The sequence below is a fragment of the Heterocephalus glaber genome, unplaced genomic scaffold (genome assembly GCF_053883595.1).
Source record: "Heterocephalus glaber isolate CG9 unplaced genomic scaffold, H.glaber_assembly_v1.0 deba00001532, whole genome shotgun sequence".
Lineage (NCBI taxonomy): Eukaryota > Metazoa > Chordata > Mammalia > Rodentia > Bathyergidae > Heterocephalus > Heterocephalus glaber.
Window position 1 is genome coordinate 19,651,671 of NW_028258330.1, and position 14,807 is coordinate 19,666,477.

A 14,807-nucleotide genomic window follows, 5' to 3' on the forward strand; every position below is an offset into this window, starting at 1 on the left:
ACCTTTTTGGGGTTAGAGTCAAGGTCTCCCTAAATTGCCCACTCTGACCTCAAATTTGAGATACTCCTGCCTCTGTCTCCAGAGTAGTTGAGATTACAGGCATGTGCTACCACTCTGGATTTCCCTTCCCACTCCCTCTCCTTTTTTTTTTTTTTTTCCTATACTGGAGATTGAACCCAGGGCCTTTGCCAATCATTTTTATTTTTATTTTGAGGCAGGGTTTAAATTGCTAAATTGTTCAGACTGGGGCTCAACTTGGGGATAATCCTGCTGCCTCAGCCTCCCAGAGTGCTGGGATTATCAGTTTATGTCACCACTCCCCTCTCACTTGTGACTTCTTTAAAAGGGGAGAGTATTGGGCATTGTTGAGCACATCGATAATCCCAGCACTCTGGGAGGCTGAGACAGGAGGATCTTTTTTCAAGCCCAGCCTGAGCAATTTAGCAAGTTGGAGAGACCCTGTCTCTAAAAATGAAAACAGGGTTAGGGACATAGCTCAGTGTGAAGGCCCTTGGTTCAATTCCCAATGCAGGGAAAAATCAAATATCACAGATACAGCTAAAGCTGTGCTCTTTTGTCCCAACCTGCTCTCTCTCTCGAGGTAATCTCCATCTTGAAAGCATGTCATTGGGCCGGGGATTTAGCTCAGTGGTTCCACCACCTGCCTCTCAAGTGCAAGGTCTGAAGTTTGATCCCTGGTACAAAAAAAAAAAAAAAAAAGTGTCATTTCTAAGCATCTTTTTGTGCTTTTTCCACATATTTTTCCCCTGTAAACATTATATGGTATTTTTAGTGGTTATTTATTTGTGCTTTTACAGAATTTGACCGAGGGCATCATGTATGCTAGGAAGTGCTCTACCACTAAGGTACATCCTAGCCCTATTGATTATACAATATCTATAAATGGTGTCCACTGCACATAATCTCCTGTGATAATTTCCACTTAACATCGTGAGGGGTTTGTTGTTTTAAAACAGCGTCTCCCTATGTAGTTTAGGCTGGTCTTAAAGTCACTGTGTAGCTCAGGCTGGCCTCCTGTTCCCAGTGATCTTCCTCCAACACTCTTGAGTGCTGGGATTACAGGTGTGTGCCACTGCGCTGAACTATAGGCTTGAGTGATTCATTGATTGAGACGTAATCTCCCTACGTAGCTCAGGTTGGTCTTGAACTCACTTGTGTGGGCCTGGTTTGCCTAGAACTCAAACCAAGCCTCCTAAATTCTGGGATTATAGGCTTGCGTCACTACGCCCGGGTTTACTGGCTCAAACCCCCCCCCCCCCAAATACAACCACGATATAATTAGTGGGTTTTGTTTGTTTGCTTGTTTGTTTTTTGGTATCGGGGATCAAACTCAGAATCTTGCACTTAATAGTTTTAAAATTAAAAATTAAAGCCCTTTTGAAGAGTGGGGCCCCAGGTGGTGGGCGGAGCTTAGAGTTGGGAATGGGCGGGACGGGATTTATGGGTAGTGGGCGGGGCCTGGATGTTTGGGGACTCGAGGCGGACGCTGTGGTTCAACTGGGAGGTCTTCGGCATGTTAGCGACCCTGGTGTACTTGGCCGCGGCGGCTCTGCTCTTTGGCCTTATCCTCTTCCTGACCCGCAGCCGGCGCCGGACAGCAGAAGGTAGGAGGTGCCGCCGGCCCCGGGCCAGTAGGGTATGGCTCTGAGGCCAGAGCCTGGGTAGGCCTTCACCTCGCGGCTTGTGCGCATGCACCGGCATGCCGGTTCCGGGTGACGAGTGTCCGCCGAGTGCTGCAGGTAGCCGCACGCCTGCGGCCTGCTGCGTTATAGGTATTCTGGTGCGGAACCACTTGCTAGAACCCAACCTGGGAACTCGGTGGTAGCGTCTGTACACTTTTTTTTTTCCAAGAGTTATTATTTCTTTATTGAGATGCTGACATCATTCCTAGAACATATCTATAACTAGTTTCACAGTTTTAGGTGACATTTTCCATGACACAATATAAAATATGAGCATTGAGTGTGAGCAGGCAGAATAGATCTGCACTACAAACAGAGGACAAAAATGAGCAACAAAACAGCCGAATATCTGGTTACATCATAACCTCCTTCTATGTGATACACAACTACTTACTTTTCTGTGTTGACCACCCTTCACAAGACCAGAGGTGGCAGTCAATAAGACGTCACTTTACAAGTATGCCTGTGCCTATGACTGCAGAAAAAATGTGAAGATGCTCCAGCCTATCTGCACTTCTTATTTTTAAAATCTTTCCTAGGACACTAATTTTGATAATACTTCCCAAGTCCTTCAACTGACGATCTTTTGATAATTTCTATCTTTTTACATCAAAACTTACCAGCTTTTAAAAAATTATTTCCAAGTATTAGGAACAAGGGAGCTGATACAGCATATATTCACAATTAATTGTTAATATTTTCAATGAGTTACAATAAACTTTTGCATGCTTGAAAATTAATTATAAAGAATACTTATCGAAGGATCTTAATAATTTGGTGTTTGGGTTTTTTTTTTTCCGTTTTGCTTTAAAAACAACATATGAGGCCAGGGATTTAGCTCAGTGGTTCCACTGCCTGCCTTGCAAGCGTGAGGTCCCAAGTTCAATCCCCAGTACCAAAAAAATAAAAAATAAAAATAAAATAAAATAAAACAACATATGTATATGAAATTCTTGAACTCACTGTGAAAATAACTATCAGAAATGCCAATCTATCAGTGTTGCCTGATATATATGTGTGTGTGTGTGTGTGTGTGTGTGTGTGTGTGTGTGTGTGTCCAATTAATTCACCGCAGAGGGGAAAATAAAGATAATGTAAAGTAGGGCCAGGGATCTAGCTCAGTGGTTCCAGCGCCTGCCTCAAAATCGCAAGGTCCCAAGTTCGATCCCCAGTGCCCAAAAAAAAGATAATCTAAAGTAATCATTAAAGCTTACAGTTAAATTTTTTTCCATTGTTCTTTCTTTTTTGTTTTTTGGTTTTGTTTTTTTATTTTTGCTCGGTTGTGTACACCTTTTCATCCCTTGGCAGTCCATACTCAGAGGGGCCAGGCCCTGACAGACACTCCTGTCGGTCACCATCTGGGCAGCCCCCCTCTGTGTCCCTGAGGGAAGTGGCCCAGGCATCTGAGTATTTTCTGCCCACTTTGAATGGAGGGAGCGTGAGACAAAACTTTCTGAAGCCTTCTGCCTCCCCTTCAGGGAAAGCACCCATGCTGCCTTAGCCTCTCTTCCACCCTGTTCTGCACCAGAAGGCCATGCCATTGCCTGAGGCACAGGACATACACCTGTCACTCCCCTTCCTTAATTTCTTGTCAGCATAGGGGTTTGCCCCTCCCTGGACCCACAAGCTACTTACAAGTACCTGCATGTTGGGAGGGTGAGGGAGAGAGATGCATAGGCAAGGTGAAGGGAGGGAGAGGAGGCCCAGCACCTGCCTGAGAGGAAGTGTGCTGTCTGGGGTGCTGTGTAAAACCATGACAGGTGGTGTTAAGCAAGAAATAAATGTACTCCTTCAGTGGGGATTCAGTAAGATCTGGAGACATAAGAGTGGAAGTCTCCCAACAGGCCAGCTAGAAAGGTGGGACCTTAAAGGGAGAGAACGGTTTTGACACTGCAGGAGGGATGGGGTGAGCTTGCTGCATTGGACCAAGATGTGGACCTGGGTTGTAAAGGTCTTGACATTCAGACTGTGAAGTAGGGGCTTTGTGCTGTGAGCAGCACAGGTCTGGAAGAAGGTTGAACAGAGGAGGGAGAGGCTTCTGGGATACTGCTGCCCCAGCCATCAGGCAGGCTGGGTAGTATTGTGTTTCTCTCTTCTCAAAGCTGGTCAAGAGCTACAGCACAATGAGGAGGTGCCAGGAGTAGCAGCTCGGGTGGACCCGTCACGGCTCCTGGAGGCAGAAGAGCAGAGAGCTGGAGGCAGACCCCGGCGCCGGAGGGACCTGGGCAGCCGCCTGCAGGCTCATCGTCGAGCCCAGCGGGTGGCTTGGACAGAAGTGGATGAGAATGAGGACGAAACTGACATCCCAGGTGAAAGGGACCCAGCCTGGTGGGAAAGAGGACTGCATTGAGGAGGATGAATGAGCCCCAAACTTTGATGAAGGAGTAGAGTATGAAGTCGCAGCAAGAGGGAAGCTAGGAATTACTGGGTAGAGTGGGTGGAGGCTTGGGACATGAACTTGGTCATGGAGAGGAGTTCTAAGCCCTGATCCCTGTTCCATTGAGGAAACTCCCTCTTCCTTCATCTTGGCTCTTGGTGTCCAAGCAGGAGGCTAAGGATCTTCAGATTGACCTGGAATGTGCCTCAGTCCACCCCTTATATCCCTTATATCCCCCTTCCTGGAATGGGATCACTGTAACTCCAGAAGAAGGGTTTGAGGACAGAGACATTCTGTTGACATAGAGACCTGCGTATCCCTGCTTCTGGGAGACCAACAGAGCCCTTAGGGTTATGAGAAAGAGTGTCACTTCTCCAGTACTTAACAGTTGTCTTAAAACCAAAGAGAGACCTCTGGGCCTTTCCCAGGGGACATTGGGCATTTTTGCCTTGAACCCCTGGAGTTAGTCCCTTTGACTCAAAAGGAGATCATTTGTGTACCATCCCTCCTGTCCCAGATTTGGAGTCACATACCACATCTGTTCAGGCATCAGTGGATCTTTTCCTTTCAGCTGGCCCTGGTGTAGTCCCAGGGTTAGTACTGTCTTTTTAGCCTGGCACTGGTGGGACAGAATAATCTTGGTCAGCGGCTGAGCCTAGAACATTCAGCAATTCCTGACTAGAGTGGGGAAGACTTCAGATTTGAGACTGGGATGAATATTCCCAGAGAGTCATCCTTCCCTAGAGGTTTGACACAGAGACAAAAACCAGGAACCTCTGCAAGTCCTGACAGCTCCATCTGTGATCCTTAGACATTCAGATAGCGGCATATCGCTCCTATAGCTCTGCAGTGTCTAAAGTCTCATCTGTTCCCTTGCCTATAACCCCCATTCCCAGTACATACACATGTGAATGTGGCAGGTGCCCCTGGAGGTCAGGGCTGGGCTAGTAACACTTTTTTGGGGTGGGGTGGGGCAAGTAACATTTGAAGGTGAGTGGCAGAGACTTCCCCTGTGAGGAGAGGGACGGGGTGATGTGGATCCTTTCTGGCTAGGAACTGAAGTGTCTTTCTCTGACCATACCCAGCTCAGGAGGAAGAAGGAATTGAGAAGCCAGCAGAAACTCACTCGACAGGGAAAATTGGAGCCAAGAAACTACGGAAACTAGAAGAGAAACAGGCTCGAAAAGCCCAGCGTGAGGCAAGCAGAAGAAATGGGGTGTTGCTCTGGGATGCAGGAAAGGCCTCTACCTTCTGTGTTCCCTAGGGTGAACTCTGTCTTCTGGGCTTTTTTTACACTGGGCTCCTGTTTGCTGCTTGCCTGGCTGTCTCCTAAAGCCTTGGTTTGTGTCCTGGCCAGCCATCGCCTTCCTTAGCCTGTCTGGGAGGTGGGCACCCTGTAGCTGGATAGGGCATGTGGCCTCATGAAGACCTCTCGCCAGGCAGAGGAGGCTGAAAGAGAGGAGCGGAAGCGCCTGGAGTCCCAGCGGGAGGCAGAATGGAAGAAGGAAGAGGAGCGGCTCCGCCTGGAGGAGGAACAGAAGGTGAGGCTCATCCTGACCCTGTCCTCTGACCTCCAACTAGCCAGTCTTGCTTCTGTGCAGCTCCCTAATACCTTTGTTCTAGAAGATGGGCCACGGACCAGGCCCTGGTTTCTTTGGTCTCTGAACTATAAGTGTGGCCATAGAAGCTGCTGCTGCAGAGCAGAGCTGGGATTCTAGTGCATATGATGTATGGAGTGTGCCTGAAACATTTGAGGTGGTCACAGTTGCCAAAGCAGAGTAAGCAAGGAAGAGAAGAGAAGGAGAGGACTAGAGAGACAAGGAGGTTTTAGATCATGAGGCCTTTGAGGCTTTTAAATGGTGTGGTAAAGGATGGTGGATCTAGGACTGGGATGTAGCACCATGGTAGAGTGCTTACCTAGTGTGTCTAAGGCCCTGGGTTTGACTCCTAGCACTGAAAGAAACCAAAACAAACTGAAAGCATGTGGGACCGAGGGTGGGGAGGGACATCATCCATTGTCGGGCCTGGCATAGGGGAGTAGCTCAGAAGATGGGAGCCATTGCAATTAATGTTGATTAATGAACGTTCGTTTGCCAGATGCTTCTTTTGTTCTGAGAACCAAGTTCCCAAAGAAGGGAACAAAGATGTGGAGTGCGTAGACTGTGAGCCCAGGCTGCCCCGGCTGGCTTCGACTGGTCCTATTGTCTCAGTACCCTGGATGGCAGGAAACCTATTGAGTGTTGTAGCAAATGGGCCAGAACACAGTTGTGGGACTGAGGTGGAGAGCATTAGCAGAGAGGGTTTTTCATCTTCATGAATGTTGGCCCTGTCAACACCTTCAGTATTTTGGCTCTTTTCCCCTATTCTCAGTTTTCCCCATTCTTAGATTTCATTAGTTTCCCCCCAGTATCCCTTTTGCTTTTCAGGGTCCTATCTAGGATACTATGTTACATTTAGTAGTCATGTCCCTTTCTCCCTCCCTCCCTCTGAGTTTTTTTTTCCTGTTTTGTGGTGCTGGGGATCAAACCCAGGGCCTCAAACATGCTAGGCAACTGCTCTATCATTGAACTCCCCCCACCATGTAATGTTACCAATCCCGCCCCCCCACCTTCTCATACTATTTTGGGAAAAAAGTAACTATGCCTAGCACTTACTTAAAGAATGGGGAGTTATGCTGTACCTTCCTGAAAGAGTACCCCCATAAATTATTAAGAAATCTTGGGCGGGGGATTTAGCTCAGTGGTTTCGCTGTCTGCTGCGCAAGTGCAAGGACCCGAGATCGATTCTGGTACCAAAAAAAAAAATAAAGAAGAAATCTTTTGAGCCAGGTATACTGGTACACTCCTATAATTCCAGCTACTCAAGAGGCTGAGGCAGAAGAATCACAAGTTCGAGGTCAGCCAGGGCAATTTAGTGAAACTCTATCTCAGAATAAAAAATTTTTTTAAAGGGCTAGAGATAACAGGTGTGGTGATGCATACCTGTGATCCCAGTACTCTGAGAGGGTGAGGCAGGAAGATTGGAAGTTTGAGCCCAGTCTGGGGGAATTTAGCCACTTAGTGAGACCCTGTCTCAAGAAAAAAAAAACACAAAAAAACAAAAAAATGGGGATTTAGCTCAGTGATAGAACACTTGCTACCACAAAAAAGGGAAAAATAAAGTTTATGTACAGATTGGTCTTCTCTCTATTCATTCATTTCTTTATATCCATACAGAGTCAGCTGTTTATTTTGTAATTTGTGTTATAATCCAGTATAATGTTAACAAAGTGATAGTACTCAAATGGTTCCAGCTTTGACTATACATTCTAGTCATACAGTCAGCTAGTCATACATTCTACCACTAAGCTATATCCCCAGCCCTTTTACATTTTATTATTTATTTATTTATTTTTTGGTACCAGGGATCGAACTTGGGACCTGCACTTGTGAGGCAGGTGGCAGAACCACTGAGCTAAATCCCTGGGCCCCCTTTTTTATTTTTTATGTTGAAACAGTGTCTCACCAAGTTGCTAAGTTGCCCCGAATGGGCTTGAATTCTCAATCCCCTTGCCTCAGCCTCCAAGAGTGCTGGAATTATAGGTGGCTACCACTATGCCCACTTATCACCACCCCTTTTAAAATTTTATTTTCAGACATGGTCTTGCTAAGTTGATAAGGCTAGCCTAGAACTTGGGATCCTTCCACTTCAGCCTCCCAAGTAGCTGGCATTACAGGCATGTACCACCTCCCTGGCTCCTGTGTACTTTTGACATGGCTTTATTGTTTGTTTGTTGTTTTAGTACTTTCTTGCTTTCTTTCACTGCACGTTACTCCAGGCTCATCTTGTATACTCATTCTCTAGCTTTAGCTTCATATTTTAAAGCATTTGTCTGAATGCTCTTGAATACTTGTTGAGAGGAGAGGGCTCTTGCACTAGGTTGTGGTACACTGAGGAGTTCTATGAAGTTAGAGAAAAGAGGTGGAGGGACCTCGTTTCTGACCAGACAGCTGGCCAGATGGTTGTATGATTCACTGATTCAGGGATCCAGCAGGAGGACTGGACATGGGGACTAGATCACAGAGTCTGGGGCTGGGATTTAGCTCAGTGATGGTGCTGCCTGCCTCACAAGCACAACATCCTAAGTTCGATCCCTAGTACAAAAAGAAAAGAAAAGAAAAAGAAAAAAAAAGATCACAGAGTCTGGTGGCTGTGAGATGGCCTGGGTGATACGTCCCAAGAGCAGTTGTGTTTGGGAGGAAGTACATGGATGGAGAAATTTTTGTCTGTTTGTTTTATTGGTACTGAGGATCAAACTCAGGACCTTGCACTTATGAGGCAGGTGCGGCACCACTGAGCTAAATTGCGGGTCCTGGGAAATTGTTGATACTGTGGGCTAGCAGAGTGGCCCAGAGAGGTTGTGGAGGAGGGAGCAAGAGCAGACCTGAGTGTTGAAGGAGGCAGGGAAGGAGGAAGTCTAGAAAAAAGTGGGATGTGGACACCAAGGAAGGAAAGGGGATAGCTGGCTCTTCTCATTACCACTGTGAGGACAGGGATACGAGGCTTCAAGGTTGTCCCTTGGATTTGTGAGATGGAGAGTATGGGTGAGACCAGAGCAGATGTTTTGGAAGAGCTGGATACACAGAAGGCAGATTGGAGTGGGCTGGCTGGGTGCATGAGTGGGTAGGAAATGGAGCCTGGTGTTTTTTCACAAAGTGTGGACATGACTGGGTAGGGAGAAGGTGGGGTTGTGGCAGGGCTTTCAAGAGATTTTTTACCAATCAGATGTCCTCAGCAAGGAGGGCAGGGGAAGGGACTGGGCTGTATTTGGGTGGTGATGGGATGATGATGAGGGTGCCTCTGCTTATTATTTAGTTTGGGAGCCAGGGGATGGGAGTTTTGAAGGAGCTGTGTCCCTAAGAAAGCAGAGAAGCAGGGAACAGAACAAGGATGGGTGGGTGGGCAGCCTGGGCAGGTGTCATGCATACCTGATTTTTGCTTCTCTGTGTCCACAGGAGGAGGAAGAGAGAAAGGCCCGGGAGGAGCAGGCCCGGAGGGAACATGAGGAGTATCTCAAATTGAAGGAGGCCTTCGTGGTGGAGGAGGAGGGTGTGAGCGAGAGCATGACTGAGGAGCAGGTGGGCTCTTGTTCCTGGGAAGCCTATGAAACATGGGCCACCCCATCCCAGACACCCCTGGCCAGGCACTGGGAGGTGGGCGGGCATTGGTACTGGCAAGGCCTGGCAGCCAGAGACTTGTTCTCATTACCCTTACCCCTCACCCCTCACTCCTTGTCCTAGGAGGCTCTGCTGCTTATATGGGCGGGGGGTTGGGTGGGCACACAGGCAGGTGACACACAGTGAGCTAGACATGAATGCCTGTGGCCTCTGCCAGGAGGATACTCACCCTGATTTCTCTGCCCCTGTAGTCCCACAACTTCCTGACAGAATTCATCAACTACATTAAGGTAAGAGGCTCAGAAGAGTACTGTGTCAGTTCCTGCTGTGTTTGTTGGGAGGGTGCACATGTGTTCTCAGAGCTGGTAGACCAGGTCCTGCCCAGGGAGCCCCTTCTTGGACCTGAATGGTGGAGAAGGACCTGGATCTTTGTGGGAGGTGATCGCTTCCTCACACTCAGGGTTTGACAGTTCCCTGCTCTTCAGACCCCACGCTCAGTGAGTTACTGTTTCTAAGTCTCTCCACTTGTGTTTTCTGTCAGTTCTGTCAGCCTGAGGCTCCACTGAGTTGAAACAAGCGTCCCCTGCTGTGTGCTCTTGACTGAGAACTTGGGTCTTCCAAGGAACCAAAATGGTGTTTCCTTTGTGACCTAGGGCAGGGTGGCAGTGTGTCCTTTCTGGCCACAGCCGCTGCACAGGCCACCCTGATACTTCTTTGGGTTGCATAAGCCCATTCTGATCTGCTTTTTTGCTAAGCAACTTCTCCTCCCCAAGGAAAGCTGTGGTGAGGGGAGAGGTTTTCAAGTGCAGCTCAGAGGTGCAGAGGCGGCTGAGGGAAGGAGTGCAGAGGGAGCGGGGGCGATGGTGGGAGTGGCACCAGGGGCTGCCAAGGAACCAGGGCTTGCATAATCCTCTCCTACCTCTTCTGAAAGAGAGCAGGGTGTAGATACCTCCAAGCTACAGGGGCTGGGCTCATGTCACCGCCTGGAGCCTGTAGTCCTTAAGAGGGAGAAATGCTGCCAACTGCCAGGGTGTCTGGTTCCCTCCAACTGCAAGCCTTCTTGTTTCCCTTTCCTGGAGCTCTTTCTCCACACTGCCACACTTGATTAGGGACTGCTCCCTAGGCAGATGCCTCTTACTGTCCTGCTGCTGTTTGGAGCTTGCTGTCCCCCCTACCTAGGAGGCAGCAACATGGTCCTCAAGTGCCTTACCCAGGAAGCCTTTCCAGTGGGGTTTAGAGTCTCCATCTTTTCTGCAAAAACCAAGTCCTCAGGCCTTCCTTTTGGTGACTCCCTGGAGATCCCATTCTTGGGGGTTCTGCACACTCTTGATGCTTAGGAGGTTTTCCAGCCCATGCTGGCTGACTCCTGGAACTGCTGTTTTCAGGAAGGAAGAGGACTTTGAAGTTCAGTCCCCCACCTTCCTCCTCTTCACTTCAATGGAATGGGCCCATTCAACTTAAACTGAAGGAATGTTTCTTCATGCTGTGTAGTTCCTGTGAGATTTAGGGAGCGCTTGATCTTGTTGGTCTTCTGCTTTCTTTTTTTGTGTTTTTTTTTTTTTTTTTGTACCAGGGATCGAACTTGGGTCTTTAGCTTGTGAGGCAGGTGGTGGAACCACTGAGCTAAATCCCTGGCCCAAAATTTTATTTTATTTATTTTTTGCTTTTTTTGGTACCAGGGATCGAACTCGGGTCCTTGTGCTTGCTCAGCAGGCGGCAAAACCACTGAGCTACATCCCCGGCACCTTGTTTTGTTTTTTTGAGACAGGGTCTCTCTCTCTCTCCCTCTCTCTCTCTCTCTCTCTCTCTCTTTTTTTCTGGTACCAGGAATTGAACTCAGGACCTTGCACTTGCCAGGCAGGTGTGGTGCCACTGAGCTAAATCCCAGGCCCAACTGGGTCTTACTATGTAGTTCAGGCTGGCCTTGAACTCACTATGTAACTCAGGCTGGCCTTGAACTTGCGGGATCCTCCTGGCTCAGCCTCCCAAGTACTGGCATTATAGGCATGTGCCACCATGCCTAGGTGGTCCTCTGCTCTCTGGCCATGGCTATGTTTTGCTGTTTGTTCTTTTTTTTTGGTACCAGGGATTGAACTCGGGACCTTGCGCTTGCAAAGCAGGCATCGGAACCACTGAGCTAAATCCCCAGCCCTGTTTGTTCATTTTTTTCAAACACACTTTGGCCACAGGACACCTCAGGCTACATCCTCAGAGATTACCTAGGGTGGCTTTGTGGTCCTGCTCTGAGTTCTTACCAAGAGCCCAGTGTCTGGTCCCTGTTTTGTAGGTAGAGGCCAGCTGGCCTTGTGCTTGCTTGCTCCCTGGCCCAACTGTCTCAGTGCTTGCACATACGGTTTGGCATTTCAAACATGTCACATGCCATCTGCAGCTGGGGAGGTGTCACAGTGTCACTCCTCCCCCAGCTCATTTGCTGTGGGGATTCATGAAAGCAGAAAGGCTCACCTTCTCTCGAGTCACATGCTGTCTGTGAGGGAGGCAGGGGAGGATGCATGTGGCATCCTTGTTGAGGAGCCTCCACGGCACCATGGGAATGGAAGTTCCATTGGGGATATGAGGGCATCACATGGAACACAGCATAGGGTTACATGTGGAAAACACTTGTCAGTGGTAGTGACAGTTTCTTTTTTTTTGTACTGGGGATTGAACTGGGGTCCTTGCGCTTTCGAGGCAGGCGGTGGAACCACTGAGCTAAATCCCCGGCCCATGACAGTTATTTTAAGGGTGCCTCAGTGCTTTAGATAATGTGAAGATGATGGACTAAAAGAAGTGTGGGTGGCCAGGGATTTAGCTCAGTGGTTTCACCGTCTGCTGCGCAAGCGCAAGGAACCGAGTTTGATCCCTGGTACCAAAAAAAATAAAAAATAAAATAAAATAAAATAAAAGAAGTGCGGGTGTGTCAGGGTTGTAGAGGAGCCAGGCTGAGGAGAATTGATCAAAGATTAGTCAGGAGTGACCACCACTGACTTCACCCTGACACCTCAGCACGTTGAAACTTGTTGATCTCTTCCTGTGCTTGCTCTCACAAGTCAGGCTGTGAGCTTGAGGGTAGGAGCTGTGCTGTTTATCACTGTGTCCCTTGTACCTCCTCTGTGCCTTGTCCTTGGGAGGTCCCCAGAAAACACAAGTCTTGGTGACAGGTTGTATTTTGTTTTGTTTTTTGGCAGTGATGGAGATTGCACTGGGCCTTTGCACTGAACTATATCTCATCTCCAGCCCCATTTTATTTTTTGAGATACAGTCTCATTAAGTCACTAAGTTTCCCTGGCTAGGCTCAAACTTGTGATCCATTTCAGCTTAGTGATAGTGTGTGTCACTATCTCCAGTTTGGTGATATGGCCTTGACATGCTAGGCAGGAACTCTACCATTCAGCCAAATCCCCAGCCTAAGGTGACAGTTTTTTAAAATAGCTTTTTTTTTTTTTCCGCTATGGTGGGGATTGAATCCAGGGCCTTGTACATACTAGGCAAATACTCTGCCACTGAGCTACCTCACCAGCCCTTTTTAAAAAGGGGTCTCACTAAGTTGTACTAGCTGGCCTTGAATTTGGGATCCTCCTGCCTCAGCCTCCAGAGAATCTGGGATTCCTGGTGTGGGCCAACATGCCCAATAAAAAAACAACTTTAAGGCCGGGGATTTAGCTCAGTGGTTTGGCTGCCTGCTGCGCAAGCGAAAGGACCCGAGTTCAATCCCCGGTACCAAAAAAAAAATTAAAAATTTTTAAAAATTTAAAAAACAACTTTAAAAAATAAATTTAAAAAACCCCAACTTTTTAAACAGAATAGGTCAGGGCTGGGGATGAAGCTCAGTGGTGCTGTGCCTGTCTGGCAAGCACAAGGTCCTGAGTTTGATCCCCAGTACCAGGGAAAAAAAAGAATAAAATAAATAAATACATAAACAGAATAGGTCAGATAAGAATGCATACCTCAGAGGGCACCCATGTGGGAGGGATTTCCCTAAGCTCAGCCTCTCTTCCTTTTTCTCCCTCTCTTTTGTAGCAGTCCAAAGTTGTGCTTTTAGAAGATTTGGCTTCCCAGCTGGGCCTGCGGACTCAGGTAAGCCCTGGAAAGTGTCTGTAGGATCTGTGTGGCCAGCAGGATTGTCCTGCCCTGAAGATGGAGACTCCCAGTGCCACTCTAACCTGCCCTCAACCAAGAGTGAGCAGATTGTAGGTATCTCTTGGCGCCTTCAGAATCTTGCACTTCTGCTAGACAGAAGAACAAGTAGAAAGAAAAAGAAAAAAAATCCCATCCCTCTACCAGCTCCTGTGACCAAAGCAGCCCAAATCCAGTTACCTTGACAACTCCCTTGCAAACAGGCTGCTTTGTGGCCACCTCTCCACTACTCCCCTCCCACCTAGAAGAGAGCCTCTGTTGGGATTTTGCAGAGCCCAGAACCAGGGGCCCTTCTCCCCAGAGTCCTTCCAGTGAAGCAGCACAGAGTCACACTATGGGGCAGTCTTGAGACTAAGAAGGAATTTGTCTGTGGTAGGAAGAAGGCTGCAGGTATTTTTTTCTGGGGACAAGACCACCTGTCTCTTCTCTAATTGTTCTCCTTATAGGACACCATAAATCGCATCCAGGACCTGTTGGCTGAGGGGACTCTAACAGGTAAGAGGATGAGAATCAATAGTATAGGCCCTGGCCGAGGATTTAGCTCAGTGGTTCCGGTGCCTGCCTCACAAGCGCAAGGTCCCGAGTTGGATCCCCGGTACCAAAAAAAAAAAAAAAAAATAGTATAGGCCCTGACCTTGGGGAGTGTCTAGGGGTTGCAGGGTTTCCTTCCAGAGCCAGGATGACCTTTCAGGGTGGGGGAGGGGTATACAGCAAGGGACATTGAGTAGTTGGTCCCAGTTAGGAGGAGGACATGCTGAGCAGCTTCAAACTGGCTGTAGTTGATAAGGACAAGCCAGGAAGCCTGATTGACCTGCCTGCTTGGATGGGATGCAGCCAGGAAGGGCTGGGCAGGCAGGAAACCTGAAGGGCTCTGAGCCAGTTGTGAAGGAATGGATAAGCATTCTCAGGCCAGATAGGAAGGCCCCAGAATGCCTCAGCCATCCAACCTGCATGTCCCCACAGGTGTGATTGACGACCGGGGCAAGTTCATCTACATAACCCCTGAGGAACTGGCTGCTGTGGCCAACTTCATCCGACAGCGGGGCCGAGTGTCCATCACCGAACTTGCTCAGGCTAGCAACTCCCTCATCGCCTGGGGCCAGGAACCCCCTGCCCAGGCCCCAGCCTGACCCCAGCCCTTCCCTCTCAGACTTGGAGCTGGTGTGGCATGCCTGGCCATATATCTTTATCCCTCCCCACCAAGCTGGGCCAGTGATGTAGTGTGGCTTGGAAGTTGCAGATTAAAGGCCTATGAGCACTGCTGAGCTTGGTGTGGCTTGGTGTAGCAGATGGCCTGGCCTGGGATCTCAGATGAGCAGTTGAGACCCAGGCCTCAGCATATAGCTGAGAGGTGAAGAGGGTCCCTTGTAAGCTGATGAAAGACCCATTCTTTTACATCCATAAAAAATCTATTGTGTGGCATCGGGGATTTAGCTC

The 14,807-nt window shown here is 48.5% G+C and overlaps 1 protein-coding gene across 2 annotated transcripts; it reads left to right on the forward strand.

Moving 5' to 3' along the window:
- The first annotated feature begins 1,458 nt into the window (after positions 1-1,458).
- Ddrgk1 (DDRGK domain containing 1) lies at positions 1,459-14,635 on the forward strand. 2 transcript variants are annotated; one of them, XM_004840709.3, is made up of 9 exons: positions 1,459-1,625; positions 3,806-4,012; positions 5,166-5,278; positions 5,520-5,621; positions 9,075-9,197; positions 9,488-9,526; positions 13,254-13,310; positions 13,817-13,865; positions 14,334-14,635. In XM_004840709.3, exons 1-9 carry the CDS (start codon positions 1,484-1,486, stop codon positions 14,498-14,500), a joined length of 999 nt encoding a protein of 332 aa, XP_004840766.1. In that variant the 5' UTR covers positions 1,459-1,483; the 3' UTR covers positions 14,501-14,635. The 2 variants fall into 2 exon arrangements, with proteins under 2 accessions (XP_004840766.1, XP_087044847.1); XM_087188721.1 differs by having other exon boundaries at positions 1,489-1,625; positions 5,171-5,278.
- Positions 14,636-14,807: the final 172 nt, after the last annotated feature.